The 13,893-nt window shown below is 40.2% G+C and overlaps 1 protein-coding gene across 3 annotated transcripts in view; it reads left to right on the top strand.

The window, feature by feature from the left end:
* The window catches only part of ston2 (stonin 2), a 145,623-nt gene that overhangs the window by 28,844 nt on the left and 102,886 nt on the right, over positions 1-13,893 (top strand). For all 3 annotated transcript variants that reach the window (XM_041213888.1, XM_041213886.1, XM_041213889.1), the window contains one exon: positions 12,912-13,061. In XM_041213888.1, the coding sequence (XP_041069822.1) occupies positions 12,912-13,061 (150 nt within the window). The remainder of the gene's footprint in view (positions 1-12,911; positions 13,062-13,893) is intronic.

Raw genomic sequence — 13,893 nt, 5'->3', positions numbered from 1 at the left:
TATGTCACTGCGGATTCCTCTTTCTGCCCTGGTGTTCAGTCTCCAAGAATTTTCATTGTAGCAATCTTTTTGTTCATCTCCCCATTTAAGAGTGATTTAGGTGCCTGTAACCTGCGATCAGCAAGCAATGCTGCCATGCCACCCTATTCTGAGCAGAGTTTGCCAGCTGCGATAGGTAGAGGTCAGAGTTGGAGGCGCACAGCTAACATCACAATCATTCAGATGAGTGGGCTTGGGCACATTGTGAATTGTGACCTCAGTGACTAAAAATTTGGGCAAATTAATTTCTAACTCTTAATTTCTTGTAGCCCCTTTGAAAGCATGAGAGTACAACTTGAAATTGGGTTGAGATCTGCACGAGAGCTGTCCAGGAAGCCATGCTGTAGTCAGGGCTACTAAGCAAAATACTGCAGATACTTTAAATCTGAAATATAAACTGAAATCTGAGATGGAAAATGCTGGAAATATTCAGCTGGTCCAGCAACATCTATGGAAAAGGTAGGGTTGCCTGACTGCTGTTTCTGTAGTTAAGTCTGTTTTCTTATCCTGGGGTACATGGGGTGGATCCCCAGAATATGTGGTCTAGAGGGATAAGAAGGGAAACATATATAGTGATTGTTTTATTGAACTGATAATTCAGAGGTTAGGAAGAAGGCAGTTGGGAATTTATATACATAAATAAGTACACTAATTAAATCCAAAATAAAAAAGTAGTATCAGTAATGGTTTAACCGTGAAACTACTGTCATTAAAAACACATCGAGTTCACTAATGTCCTTTAGGGAAGGAAATCTGCTGTCCTTAGCTGGTCTGGCCTACATGTGACTACAGATCCACTGCAATTTGGTTGACTCTTAACTGCTCTCTGAAATGATCTTGCAAGTCACTCAGTTGTATTCAAGAAGGCAACTTGCCACCAACTTCTCAAGTGCAGTGAGGGGTGAGGAATAAATGCTGGCCTTACCAGCATCCCATGAATTACTTTTAAAATTAAGACCCTATTCAAGGGTGTATTAGGTGTTGACAAAATTGAAAGCATTTAGCTCATTAAAAAGACAAAAAAAAACCTCTCCTTCACATTTTGCTTTACCTTTTAACTGATTGTTGGCAAGTGGATTCTGATGGTAGAGGCGTTGTCATGGAGTGTACCAGGGAACAATTAACTGCCAAGCTTTTGTTTAAACGCAAACTAGGCAGGTTGACTCTGATTGGTCAAAGCATTGCCATAGGGAAAGGCTGTGCTCTAAGCTTTTTAGTTGAGAAGTTGTTCCCTTTGAGATTTGGTGGTATTATGACTGTAGTTCTAACCTACTGAAAAGTGTCTGTGTAAGCAGTGAGAAAATAACAAGGAAACCACCATCTAAAATTTTACCTGGTCTAATAACTTCCAGTTACGTGCTGACTGGTGCCAACAGCACAAGATTAGTGAACAGCTTATGCTTGTGACAAAGGTGATCTTGCTCATTGAGAGGAAATTCCATCTTGTGAAATGTATAAAGAGTGCACTTGAGCTTTGTTTTAACTTGAATATATCTGAATTGGGTATTTTCATATGTATCTTACAAAGATGTTGAATTTCAATGGAAATTGCACTCTTTTCAGTGAAGACTGGTTTTGACCCCAGGAGGTAGTTCCAAGGTCAGTTGTTTCCTGACCTGAACATCATCTTGAAAATTTGTTTGAAATTTTGCAAATGTGTGTGAAAATGCAATTGTGTGGAACAAATTGGCATGGACAGGCCACTGATACTGTGGAGCTGTCACTTCAAAGGACATCATTTGGCTTAATTATCCAGTATCTTATAAGCGAATAACAATATACTAAGAATTGTATGTAGCATTTAAGAGAAATTCCATTAAAATAGTGATGCAAACTGAAAATGAGTTTTAATATGTCTTCTAAACAGTGCAGTTAGTATTTCCTATCAGTGGATGGAGTTATTCTCAAAGACTTTTCTCCCTCAGACTTCTCTAAGTGACTGAACAGTAGATGTACGTTAGTGTAAAACAGTTTCACAAAAGTAAGCTTGGAAGAAAGAGAAAAAAAAAGCTCATAAATGCAAAACAAAAGCAACCTTTCGATCTTTTTAGTTAAAATAGTTTATAGTTTTGTAATATGTAGTTTGCAATATTGGTTCTTAATGTCAAAAATTGCTTTATGGATAATACTGTGGTATAGATTTTGGTTTAAATAATGTGTGTATTATATATTAAAATACATAGTATACTATTTTAACTGCAATAGGGTTTATTTTAACATCAGAGAATGTCATCAGAATACAGATACGAATCGTGTATGACAGATGTCAGGTAGAAAGTACAATGGAGAATCAGGCTGAATATAGAAGGATCAGAGGGGAAGCGAAGAAATTGATAAGAAAAGCAAAGAGAGAGAATGAAAAGAGGCTGGCAGTGAACATAAAAGGGAACCCCAAGGTCTTCTGTAAGCATGTAAATAATGTAAGGAATAGGGCCGATTAGGGACAAAAAAGGGGACTTGCATGTAGAGGCTGGAGAAATAGTGGAGGTGTTGAACAAGCACTTTGCATCTTTCTTTACAAAGGAAGAACTTGCTACCCAGGGTGAGGTGACAGAGGAGATAACGGGTACACTAGAAGAATTTACAATTGAGAGGAAGGAGGTGTTGGAAAAGCTATCATCACTTAAAATAGATAAGGTACCAGGACCGAATGAGATGCATCCAAGGGTACTGAGGGAAGTGAGAGTGGAAATTGCACTAGTGATAATCTCCCAGTCTTTCTTAGACACAGGGGAGGTGCCACAGGGGTACAGGATAAAGCTGGCAACTGCAGGCCAGTCAGTTTGACCTCGAAGGTAGGGAAACTTATGGGAACTATTATAGGGGATGAAATCAATAATCGCTTAGACAAGTGCAGAAAAATAAGGAAAGCCCAGCATGGATTCATCAGAAAAAAATCATGTTTGACTAACTTGCTGGAGTTTTTTTGAGGAGGTAACAGGGAAGGTTGATAAAGGAAACATTGTTGATGTGGTATATATGGATTTTCAAAAGGCATTTGACACAGTGCCACACAACAGACTTGAGCAAAATTCTAGGTCATGGAATAAAAGGGGATGTAAGCACTTGGATAAAAAATTGGCTGAGTGACAGGAAACAAAGAGGGATTGAAAGGTCCGAGGAATACTCTGGTACAAAATTTCAACACTCGGAGTCCAGATGCAATATTCAAGTGGTTCCTTTATTACGCGTGTGGGGAGCAAATGCTGGGCAATCCCGGCGCTTCTCCACCGAGGTTCAAATGAGCACAGTTTATATATCTTTTATTATCAGTTACAACTTAATGGTATTAGTTAGACAAAGGCCACAGCACAATGACTACCCGGTGGGCTGATAATTGTGTTCTTGTACAGTAATTGCAGTGCAGAGACTAAGCATTGTCCTTTTTGAAGATGGCTATCAGATGGTGCGAAATGGCCTTCCCCATTTCTTGATTGAATTATCCCGTGTCCCAGCCCATGTGTTTCCTATTTCCTAATTGCAAATTTACAGCGGAGCCCTTTGTACAATTTTTAGCTTTCATCTGTAAGGCTGTGATTGCCTGTGTATGCTTTGGCACCCTAGCTGCTGGTACTGGCTAGCACTTTAAAATAAATCCAAATTTTCTGCATCTTCAGGATAAATGGTTTTTCAGATTGGAGGAAGGCTTATCGTTGAGTTCCTCAGAAGTCGGTGTTGTGACCCTTGCTGTTCCTGATATATATATTAATAACCTATTCCATGGTGTGTAGGACATGATTTCAAAATTTGCAGATGATACGAAGATTGGAAATGTTGTCAACTGTGTTGGGGATAGTCTTGAACTTCAAAAAGACACAGGCATGTTGGTAGATTGGGCGGACAAGTGGCAGCTGAAATTTAATGCAGAGAAGTGTGAGGTGATTTGTTTTGGCAGGAAAGATATGGTGAGGCAGTATAAAATAAAAGAGAGAGCCTTTAAAGGAGGTGCAGGAACAGAGGGACCTCAGTGTATACATACATAGGTCATTGAAGATGGCAGGTCATGTTGAGAGAGCAGTTAATAAACCATATAATATCTTAGGCTTTATTAATAGGGGCATTGAGTACAAGAGTAAGGAGGTCATGTTGAACTTGTATAAGACACTAGTTGTACCTCATCTGGAGTACTGCGCCCAGTTCTGGGAACCATATTTGAGGAAGGATGTGAAGGCATTGGAGAAAGTACAGAGGAAATTTACAAGAATGACTCCCAGGCTAAAGAACTGTAGCTATGAGGATAGATTGAAGAGGTTGGGAATCTTTTCCTTGGAGAAAAGAAGGCTGAGAGGAGACTTGATAAAGGTATTCAAGATCCTGAGGGGTATGGACAGGGTAAATAGTGAGAAATTGCTCTCACTCAAGAACATCAAAAACTAGAGGGCACAGATTCAAAATAATTGGCAAAAGGAGTAAATGTGATGTGAGGAAATTTTTTTTCACCAAGAGGATGGTTGGAGTCTGGAACAAGCCTCCTGAAAGGATGGTGGAGGCAAGTTTGATCAAGATATTCAAAAGAGAATTGGATTGCTACCTGAAAAGCGAGAATGTGCAAGGTTATAGGAAGGCAAGGGAGTGGGACTAGGTGGAATGCTCTTTCAGAGAGCCAGTGCAGACTTGATGGGCCGAATGTCGTCCTTCTGCACTGTAAAGATACTGTAATTTTGTGCTGTACGTGTCTTTGAAACAACAGTCACAGCAATTTTCCAGGTGTCAGAAATTTAAGAGTTCGTTTTAAGCATATAAAATTCCTGATGGAGACAAATTAAATTTCAAAAATAATTCAACAGTCGACATTAAAAAGACACAACCCACAAGCAACTTCTACTTGAATTAAAAGTTTAGTTATTTTTCATATCCTGCTGGCCAATATAATTATGTAGCCCCGTAACTAATATAATGAAATGCCTTACAAGTGTCACCCACTTCCAGTACTCTGTACTCTCAAATCTTGTCATAATATTTTATTATCACTTTTATGTGAGAATTGATTGCTTCTCCAAGGCTTCCCAACTTCTACTGCCTACATCTCTGACCACCACAGCCCCTCTATTTAACTAACATCAGCACTCCCATGTTTTTTGGCACAGACTACACTTTTGAAGATATGCTAGTGCACCAATAATTGTGCATTTAGAAATTCTGGTGATGGATATAATCTAAGCTCAGTTGACATTGTCTTTTAGTTTTGGTTTTAAAAATAATCAACAGAAAATATGAGTATATTTTAGCTTGTGTCTGTGGGTACATAATCTGGATGGTATTGTTCCTTATTTCAGTTTTTGAAGCTGAGAATGAGATGGTTTCAGTTGAAGACTAATGTGCAGTGCTGATGGGTTAGTGGTTGAGAATTTCATGACTCAGCAGGGTAGAGTTAAGCCACATGGAAAAGACATCATTTGCCTGAGTTCAAGTGAACAGTGTGAAGCAGCTGTCAGTAACCCTTTCCTTACCATTTTTAACAAACCCATGCTTTACTAATCCTTTTGAGACCACCTGTGTAGGCTTGGTATTAGAGATGATGGATATGTTCAGGCCACTGACCATGCTTCGTTACTCATTAACTGGATTTACCATAATTGCATAACTGACATTCTTTCACAGATCACATGTTCCTTGCATCACTGAAGAACAGCAGGGCCACTTCGCTGGGGGTTAGAAAGTAAAACACAAAGAAACCTTCAAAATCGTTTCTTTTAATAGAAAAGGTCACCCATCATGCTTTGAGAAGTATAGGGCTGCAGTCAATGGTCCAATAATATGAACATGATGAGCCTTCCATAAAGTCGTGTCCTAACTTGCTTGTCTGTTTTGTCAGATTTACAATTGGAACTATAAACATGTCTCTTAATGGCAAAGAGCTTTTGGCAGAGCAGTGGAGCAGCTGTTCGGTTATAAATGCCATTTACAGAACCATTAAGCCATTCTGGGCTTTGCACTAAGGAGTGGAGCCGCCCATAAGGAGTAGCTGCCTTGTCTAGATGGAAGCTGCAGCACTTTTAGTCCATTTTTAGAGTTTTGACTAGGATGTCATGGATGTGGTTTGCTGTGGAACCACAGGGCTGAAGTCAACTGTGGCAATAGTGTAGATTGGCCAGTGCACACCATTTAATCTTCTTTGGGAAAATCAGGAAAGGTGTTTAATTTGTGATTGATCCATACACGCACATTTTATATTTCTGTCGAAGTAGTCCTCATTGTCCATCCCCTTAATCGTCTAAGATCGGAGGCAGAGACCTCACGGTTCTTCACAAAGCCAACTTGCAGGATCAACTCTAATTCCTCCTTCCCTTCAGGCAGGGATTCTATTTTCCCCACCCCATTAGGGGCCTAGGTCATCAGTTGAAAAGAGTTGTAATGATATTTCAGTCTGGATCACCATCGGCTGAGGATGACATCTTTATTGAGTGAAAACGCAGAGAATCACATAGTCTGCCTTTGGACACTGCATGTGGCTGCTGTATTATTTACAGAGTGCATTGTGGCAACCCTCTGAGGCAAATTTGCAAGGTGTGTACTTGAACAAGAGTATTTTCTAACACAAAATAATAAAGTTCATGCATTATAATGTTCTTAATGCAGGAAATTAACTGAGGGAATGTAAAGTAATTATGTTCATTGGAAGATATTAATTCAATAACACTGATAGAAACTTGGCTACAAGCTGGACAGGAGTGCAAAATAAATAAAGTTATTTCTAATGTCTTTAGGGACAGATTATATAAGACAGGAGGAGAAGTAGCAATATTGATTTTTTTAAAAAGGACTGATGTACATGAAAAGAGATTTAGTCAGAGTTGACATAAATAGTCACTTGGTGCAGCACTTAAATATTGCTTGAAAAAAGAGACATATTGCTGAAGCTTTTTGTCTTGCACTCAGGACAAATGCAACAATGCCAAATTTCAAATGATCACAACGATTTATGGCTGAGGCATTGCCATGGAGAAAGCAATGGGGCTCCCCAAGGTCTTGGGTAATTTAAAAAAAAAGGCACCAGGCTTGAACATGTTCCTTTTGCTCGCAGATAACGGGTTCCTTTTGCTCGCAGATAACGGGTCCTATGATATGAATGTATGTCGCAACTAACAAGTGTAAATGAGCCAGTTATGAGCTTGACTGATTATCTTAAATTGATAGTGTAGCTATTAGTGCACTCAGGATTGTTCAACTGCTGCTCAATCGCAGAATCGCATTTAGTGGTGGACGTTTGATTTGGGTTTTGCAAGTATGGGCTGGTATAGTACAGTCTGTGCTCTGCCTATTATGAACAACTGAAGGAACAAGGCTTTTGATTATATCAGACATATTTGAGATAGTGCCATAGTGGTAATGTCAATGGACTAGTAATCCAGAGGCCCAGGCTAATGCTCTGAGGAAATGGGTTTAAATTCCATCATGTCAGCTGATGGAATTTAAATTCAGTTAATAAAGTTGGAATTATGAAGCAAGTCTCAGTAATAGTCTCCGCAGATGCTGCCAGACCTGCTGAGTTTTTCCAACTAGTTTTGTTTTTGTTTCAGATTTCCAGCATCCGCAGTATTTTGCTTTTATTTCAGTAATGGTGACTGTGGCAACTATCATCGATTATTGTAAAAACCCATCTGGTTCACAAATGTCCTTTAGGGAAGGAAATCTGCTGTCCTTACCCTGTCTGGCCTATATGTGACTCCAGACCCGCAGCAATGTGGTTGACTCTTAATTGTCCTCTGAAATGGTCTAGCAAGCTACTCAGTTCCAAGGTAATTAGGGATGGACAACAAATGCTAGCCTTGCCAGCGATGCCTATGTCCCATCAAAGAACTTTCAAAATTCAGCCAATCGCTGGGAGATATAGCCTAATTACCTTTCACTTTTAATTATCATGACCACTACCATCTAGAAGAACAAGAGCAGCAGATACATCGGAACACCACCTCTTGGAAGTTCTCCTCCAAGCCACTCGCCATCCTAACTTGGAACTATATCGCTGTTCCTGCATTGTCACTGGGTCAAACAACACTGTGGGTGTACCTACACCACATGGACTGCAGCAGTTCAAGAAGGCAGCTCACCACCACCTTTTCAGAGCAGTTAGGAATCATCAGTAAATGCTGGCCTGGCCAGCGATGCCCACATCCAGTGAGTGAATTTAAAAGAATGACTGCACTTTTTGACACTCAACTTTTTTGAAATGCTAAGACAAAACATTAAAAAACGGTGTTCTTCTTGAGAACGTTGTTGGTCATTTTCTTGCAGTGAATACCCCCAATTTCTGAGGCCAGACAGTGTGTATTTAGTAGAAAGCAAACAAAATGTGCAAGTAGCATGTCGAGTGAAGTTGGAATGAATATGTGAAATAGAGGAGGAGGAAACAGTGAATTTAAAAACAATTTGGTAGAATGTAACATAGCCTCTTGTATGATTTCCAGAAGCATTATTTTTTCTTTGACTATTTTCTTTTCCATGTGTGTTGCCAATTTTCCTCACTCCCCTTCACATGCTCATGCTTTTACGTGGTGTGGTTTCAATGACATTGGTTTCTTGATGCCTTCAACTACCATTTATTATCATCTGTCAATCTTGAGAGCAGACTGTTTGTTTGTGGTGGGGGATTGGTTTGGGCGAATCACAACCAAACTCAATCCTTACTGTGCACACAAGATATGGGCCCAACAGAGAGGGGTCATTGGATAGGGATATGGGGAATGGGGTATCCTGGCTGATTTTTTTTCCTCTCCCTATCTCATGAGTGCTGAGGCCAGTTTTCTACCTTGGATGCAATTAGCTGACCAGAGACAAATCTCAGTCCTGCATAATTTGCATGGTTTAGGTACACAACATATATTTGCTGAACCATTTAAAGGAGACCCTCCCCCACCCCCTTCTCCCCCTCCCTCAACCAATTTCATTTTCCTCTCCAAGTAACATTTAACCCTAAGGGAAACGGATCAAGTTGCATCTCAGTAGTAGAAAAATCATTGCTTACCATACATCTCAGTAAATGAAAGGCACTATTACATTTTGAAATTTGGGTTAAAGAATCTTGTGATTGGATTACTTTCAATGTTCTTAGAAGTTCCCCTCTCCTTAATTTGCATAAGGTTTGTTATTCCCCTGCAATGTGGAAGGGAAAAGCCAAGGACTGACCCCTAGTGTCAAAGGCCTGAGTTACAAAGAAAGATAGGAAAAGAAGGCATTTCTGAAGCTGGCTTAGTGGTAAATGACATAACTAAGGGAATGGAAAAGGTAACTTCAGAATTTTGCAACATTTTAAGATCAGATAAGTGATACAGACTAGTGAAAAGTTCACTTTGGGCTGGTTATCAGGAACTTCTTCATGCAAGGTTTGATAAATGTTTGGAATAGGCTTCCAGATAGAGTAGTGAAAATATGGAGTATATAGAGTAGAGACAACACAAAGGGTACAACTCTAAAACGGTGCAGGAGCAGAAGGACCTGGGAGTGTATGTGCGTTAATCATTGAAGATGGCAGGATAGGTTGAGAGTGGTTAATAAAGCATACAGTATCCTGGGCTTTGTTAACAGAGACAGAGAGTACAAGAGCAAGGTGGTTATGTTGAACTTGTATAAGTCACTAGTTTGGCCTCAGCTACAGTATTGTATTCAGTTCTGGGCACCGCCTTTAGAAAAGATGTGAAGGCACTAGAGGAAGTGCAGAAAAGATTCACGAGAATGGTTCCAGGGATGAGGAACTTCAGTTACCAAGATAGATTGGAGGTGTTAGGATAGTTTTCCTTGGAGAAAAGAAGGTTGAGAGGAGATTTGGTAGAGGTATTCAAAATCATGTGGAATCTGGACAGAGATAGTGAGAAGCTGTTCCCCCTCGTGAAAGGACTGAGAATGAGAGGACACAGATTTAAAATAATTTCTAAAAGAAGCAAAAGTGATATGGGGAACAACTTTTTCACACAGCGAGTGGTTAGCATCTGGAATGCACTGCCTGAGAGTGTGGTGAAGGCAGATTCAGTTGAAGTATTCAGAAGGGAATTGGTCTGTTATCTGAAAAGGAAGAATGTGCAAGGTTACGGGAGAAGATGGGGGAATGGGAGTTGTTCAGAGAGCCCTTGCAGATATGATGGGCAAATGGCCGTCTCCTGCATTGTATCAATTCTTTGATTCTGTGATAGTGCAGGTGAAACCCCTGGGATTAGTTAGGAAAAAATTGGATGCTGAACAGGAAATTCTTCTGGATAGATAAGATTGGATGAATAACTTTTTTTACCTGTGATTATCCTATGATCTTGTAAAATCTGATTTGATTTGGGAGCTTGATGTGTAATGAGGCAGATTTGATAAGGGAGCTTAAGGTGAAGGAACCCTTAGGAGGAAGTGACCATAATATGATAGAATTTACCCTGCAATTTGAGAAGAAAAAGCTGGAATCAGATGTAATGGTATTACAGTTGAATAAAGGCAACTACAGAGGCATGAGGGAGGAGCTGGCCAGAATTGACTGGGAGATGAGCCTAGCAGAAGACAGTGGAACAGCAATGGCAGGAGTTTCTGGGAGTAATTTGGGGGAGACAGCAAAAATTCATTCCTAGGAAGAAGAAGCATACTAAAGGGAGGACGAGGCAACCATGGCTGACAAGGGAAGTCAGGGACAGCATAAAAGCTAAAGAGAAAGCATACAATGCGGCGAAGAGCAGTGGGAAACCAGGGGATTGGGAAGCCTACAAAGACCAACAGAGGACAACTAAAAAAGAAATAAGGAGGGAGAAGATTAAGTATGAGGGTAAACTAGCCAGTAATATAAGAGAAGGTTGCAAGAGTTTTTTTTAGATATATAAAGGGTAAAAGTGAGGCAAAAATGGACATTAGGCCACTGGAAAATGACGCTGGAGAAGTAGTAGTGGGGAACAAAGAAATGGCAGAGGAACTGAATAGGTTCTTTGCATCAGTCTTCACAGTGGAAGACACGAGTGACATCCCCAAAGTTCAAGAGAGTCGGGGGGCAGAGGTGAGTATGGTGGCCATTACCAGGGAGAAGGTGCTAGGAAAACTGAAAGGTCTGAAGGTGGATAAATCACCTGGACCAGATGGATTACACCCCAGAGTTCTGAAGGAGATAGCTGAAGAGATAGTGGAGGTGTTAATGGTGATCTTTCAGGAATCACCTCTGCCCCCTGACTTTGGGGATGTCACTCGTGTCTTCCACTGTGGACTAATAATAGAGTCCATTATTAAAGATGAGATTTCAGAATACTTGTAAGTGCATGGTAAAATCGGGCTAAGTCAGCATGGTTTCATCAAGGGGAGGTCATGCCTGTCAAATCTGTTAGAGTTCTTTGAGGAGGTAACGAGTAGGTTGGACAAAGGAGAGCCAATGGATGTTATCTACTTTGACTTCGAGAAGGCCTTTGACAAGGTGCCACACAAGAGGCTGCTCAGTAAGATAAGAGCCCATGGTGTTAGAGGCAAGGTACTAGCATGGATAGAAGATTGGCTGTCTGGCAGGAGGCAGAGAGTGGGGATAAGGGGGTCCTTCTCAGGATGGCAGCCGGTGACTAGTGGAGTTCCGCAGGGGTCAGTGTTGGGACCACAACTTTTCACTTTATACATTAATGATCTAGATGAAGGAACTGAAGGCATCCTGGCTAAGTTTGCAGATGATACAAAGATAGGTGGAGGGACAGGTAGTATTGAGGAGGCGGAGAGGCTGCAGAAGGATTTGGACAGGTTAGGAGAATGGGCAAAGAAGTGGCAGAAGGAATACAACGTGGGTAAGTGTGAGGTCATGCACTTTGATAGGAAGAATAGAGGCATAGACTATTTTCTAAATGGGAAGAGAATTCAGAAGACTGGAGTGCAAAGGGACTTGGGAGTACTTGTCCAGGATTCTCTTAAGGTTAACTTGCAGGTTGAGTCGGTAGTTAGGAAGGCAAATGCAATGTTGGCATTTATTTTAAGAGGACTAGAATATAAAAGTAGGGATGTGCTGCTGAGGCTTTATAAGGCTCTGGTCAGACCACATTTAGAATATTGTGAGCAATTTTGGGCCCCATATCTCAGGAAGGATGTTCTGGCCCTGGAGAGGGTTCAGAGGAGGTTCCTGAGAATGATCCCAGGAATGAAAGGCTTAACATATGTGGAACGTTTGAGGACTCTGGGTCTATACTCGATGGAGTTTAGAAGGATGAGGGGGAATCTGATTGAAACTTACAGAAAACTGAAAGGCCTAAATAGAATGGACATAGGGAAGATATTTCCATTAGTAGGAGAGACTAGGACCTGAGGGCACAGCCTCAGAGTAAAGGGAAGACCTTTTAGAACAGAGATGAGAAGAAACTTCTTTAGCCAGAGAGTGACGAATCTATGGAATTCATTGCGACAGAAGGCTGTGGAGGCCAGGTCATTGAGTGTATTTAAGACCGAGATAGATAGGTTCTTGATTGGTAAGGGGATCAAAGGTTATGGGGAGAAAGCGGGAGAATGGGGTTGAGAAACTTATCAGCCATGATTGAATGTTGGAGCAGACTCAATGGGCCAAATGGCCTTTTGCTCCTATGTCTTATGGTCTTGTTGTTTGCAAATAAAATTATTAAAACAAAGCAGCCCTGAGCACCACTTGAATGTATTACATAACATAGATAAAGGTATATTTCAAAGGAATGCACCTCATTGCCCAGATGGCATCGTTTGAGTCCCAGAAATGTTATAGTCTTGAAGTATGCCCTGATAGGTGCTGCTAAGCACAATACATGTATACAACAGATTTAAAGTGATGTTTAGAGAAAATTCACTCTCTCACATTCACGCACACATACAACATTGTAATGCCAGTGATTACAAGGTTTTTTCCACCTTGTTTCCCTTCATAGTGCTATAGTTCTCACACTGTCTCACGTTGCAGTTTTTTGTATTTCACTTAGGTTCAAGAGGGCCTCCTACTTCAGAAGGCAGCTGGGCTACACACTGTGAGGAACCCAGTAATCTGAGTTTGACTCTATCATACACAGATCTGCATTCTACTGACACAGATGATTTGCACAGCAACAGTATTTCAAGATCTGAGTCTCCAGGTAAGTACAAATTAATGTGGATCTGTAAGACAGCATATTTCATTATATCTGGCACACTCCACAATGTATAGTTCACTGAGATATGTAATTATAGAGGTTTACTTTTGTTAGAAATAAAGTATATATATTTTTCTCGTGCATACTGAACTTGGCTAAATAAGTTTAGATTTTTGTCTGGACACAAAGATACAAATGCAATTTATGACAAGAATAAGCCCAAAAACAGTACTGCAATCAGAAATTTCATTTGTTAACCCTGTGAGTTGGCTTGAGCTATGTGATAATGATTCAAAAGGCAGGCGGTTACAACTAGTATTGATGTACATCCAGTCTGCAGTCGTAACTTTAAATCGGGGCTACATAAAGTAACTAGAAATGTGAAAATCTTGCCTCCAAATGCTTGATTATGCACAAAAAAAAAATGTTTGAAATATGTCAACAGACATGCTATGGTTCAGATACCACAAGACTGATTATCAAGTTTTTATGAATGATGTCCAGACTACAACAGTATGTTTGCACCCTTGAACACTGATTTCTATTGTAACTAAAATAAGAGTTTTGCTATTTGAGCTACACCAACTCAAATTATAATTGTTTTGATAGAATTATTAAAGATTTACAGATCATTAATCTTGCATTTTATACAAAAAAGGAGGTGGCGAGTTATTTGCAGAACTTACAAAAGCATGATGTGAGTTGATTAGTCATCTCACAAGGTGGAAATAACAGCTGTTTAACCATTAGCTTCAAAATGAAGGGTGTTGAGTGGTCATGTTTGACAATAGTCTTCACAGTGTTACTGGAAGCTTATAACTGTTCAAATAAGGGA

This window comes from Carcharodon carcharias, chromosome 20 (assembly GCF_017639515.1).
Source record: "Carcharodon carcharias isolate sCarCar2 chromosome 20, sCarCar2.pri, whole genome shotgun sequence".
NCBI classification, from domain to species: domain Eukaryota; kingdom Metazoa; phylum Chordata; class Chondrichthyes; order Lamniformes; family Lamnidae; genus Carcharodon; species Carcharodon carcharias.
Note: the sequence above shows the minus strand (reverse complement) of the source record. Positions and strands in the feature narration are given on the sequence as shown.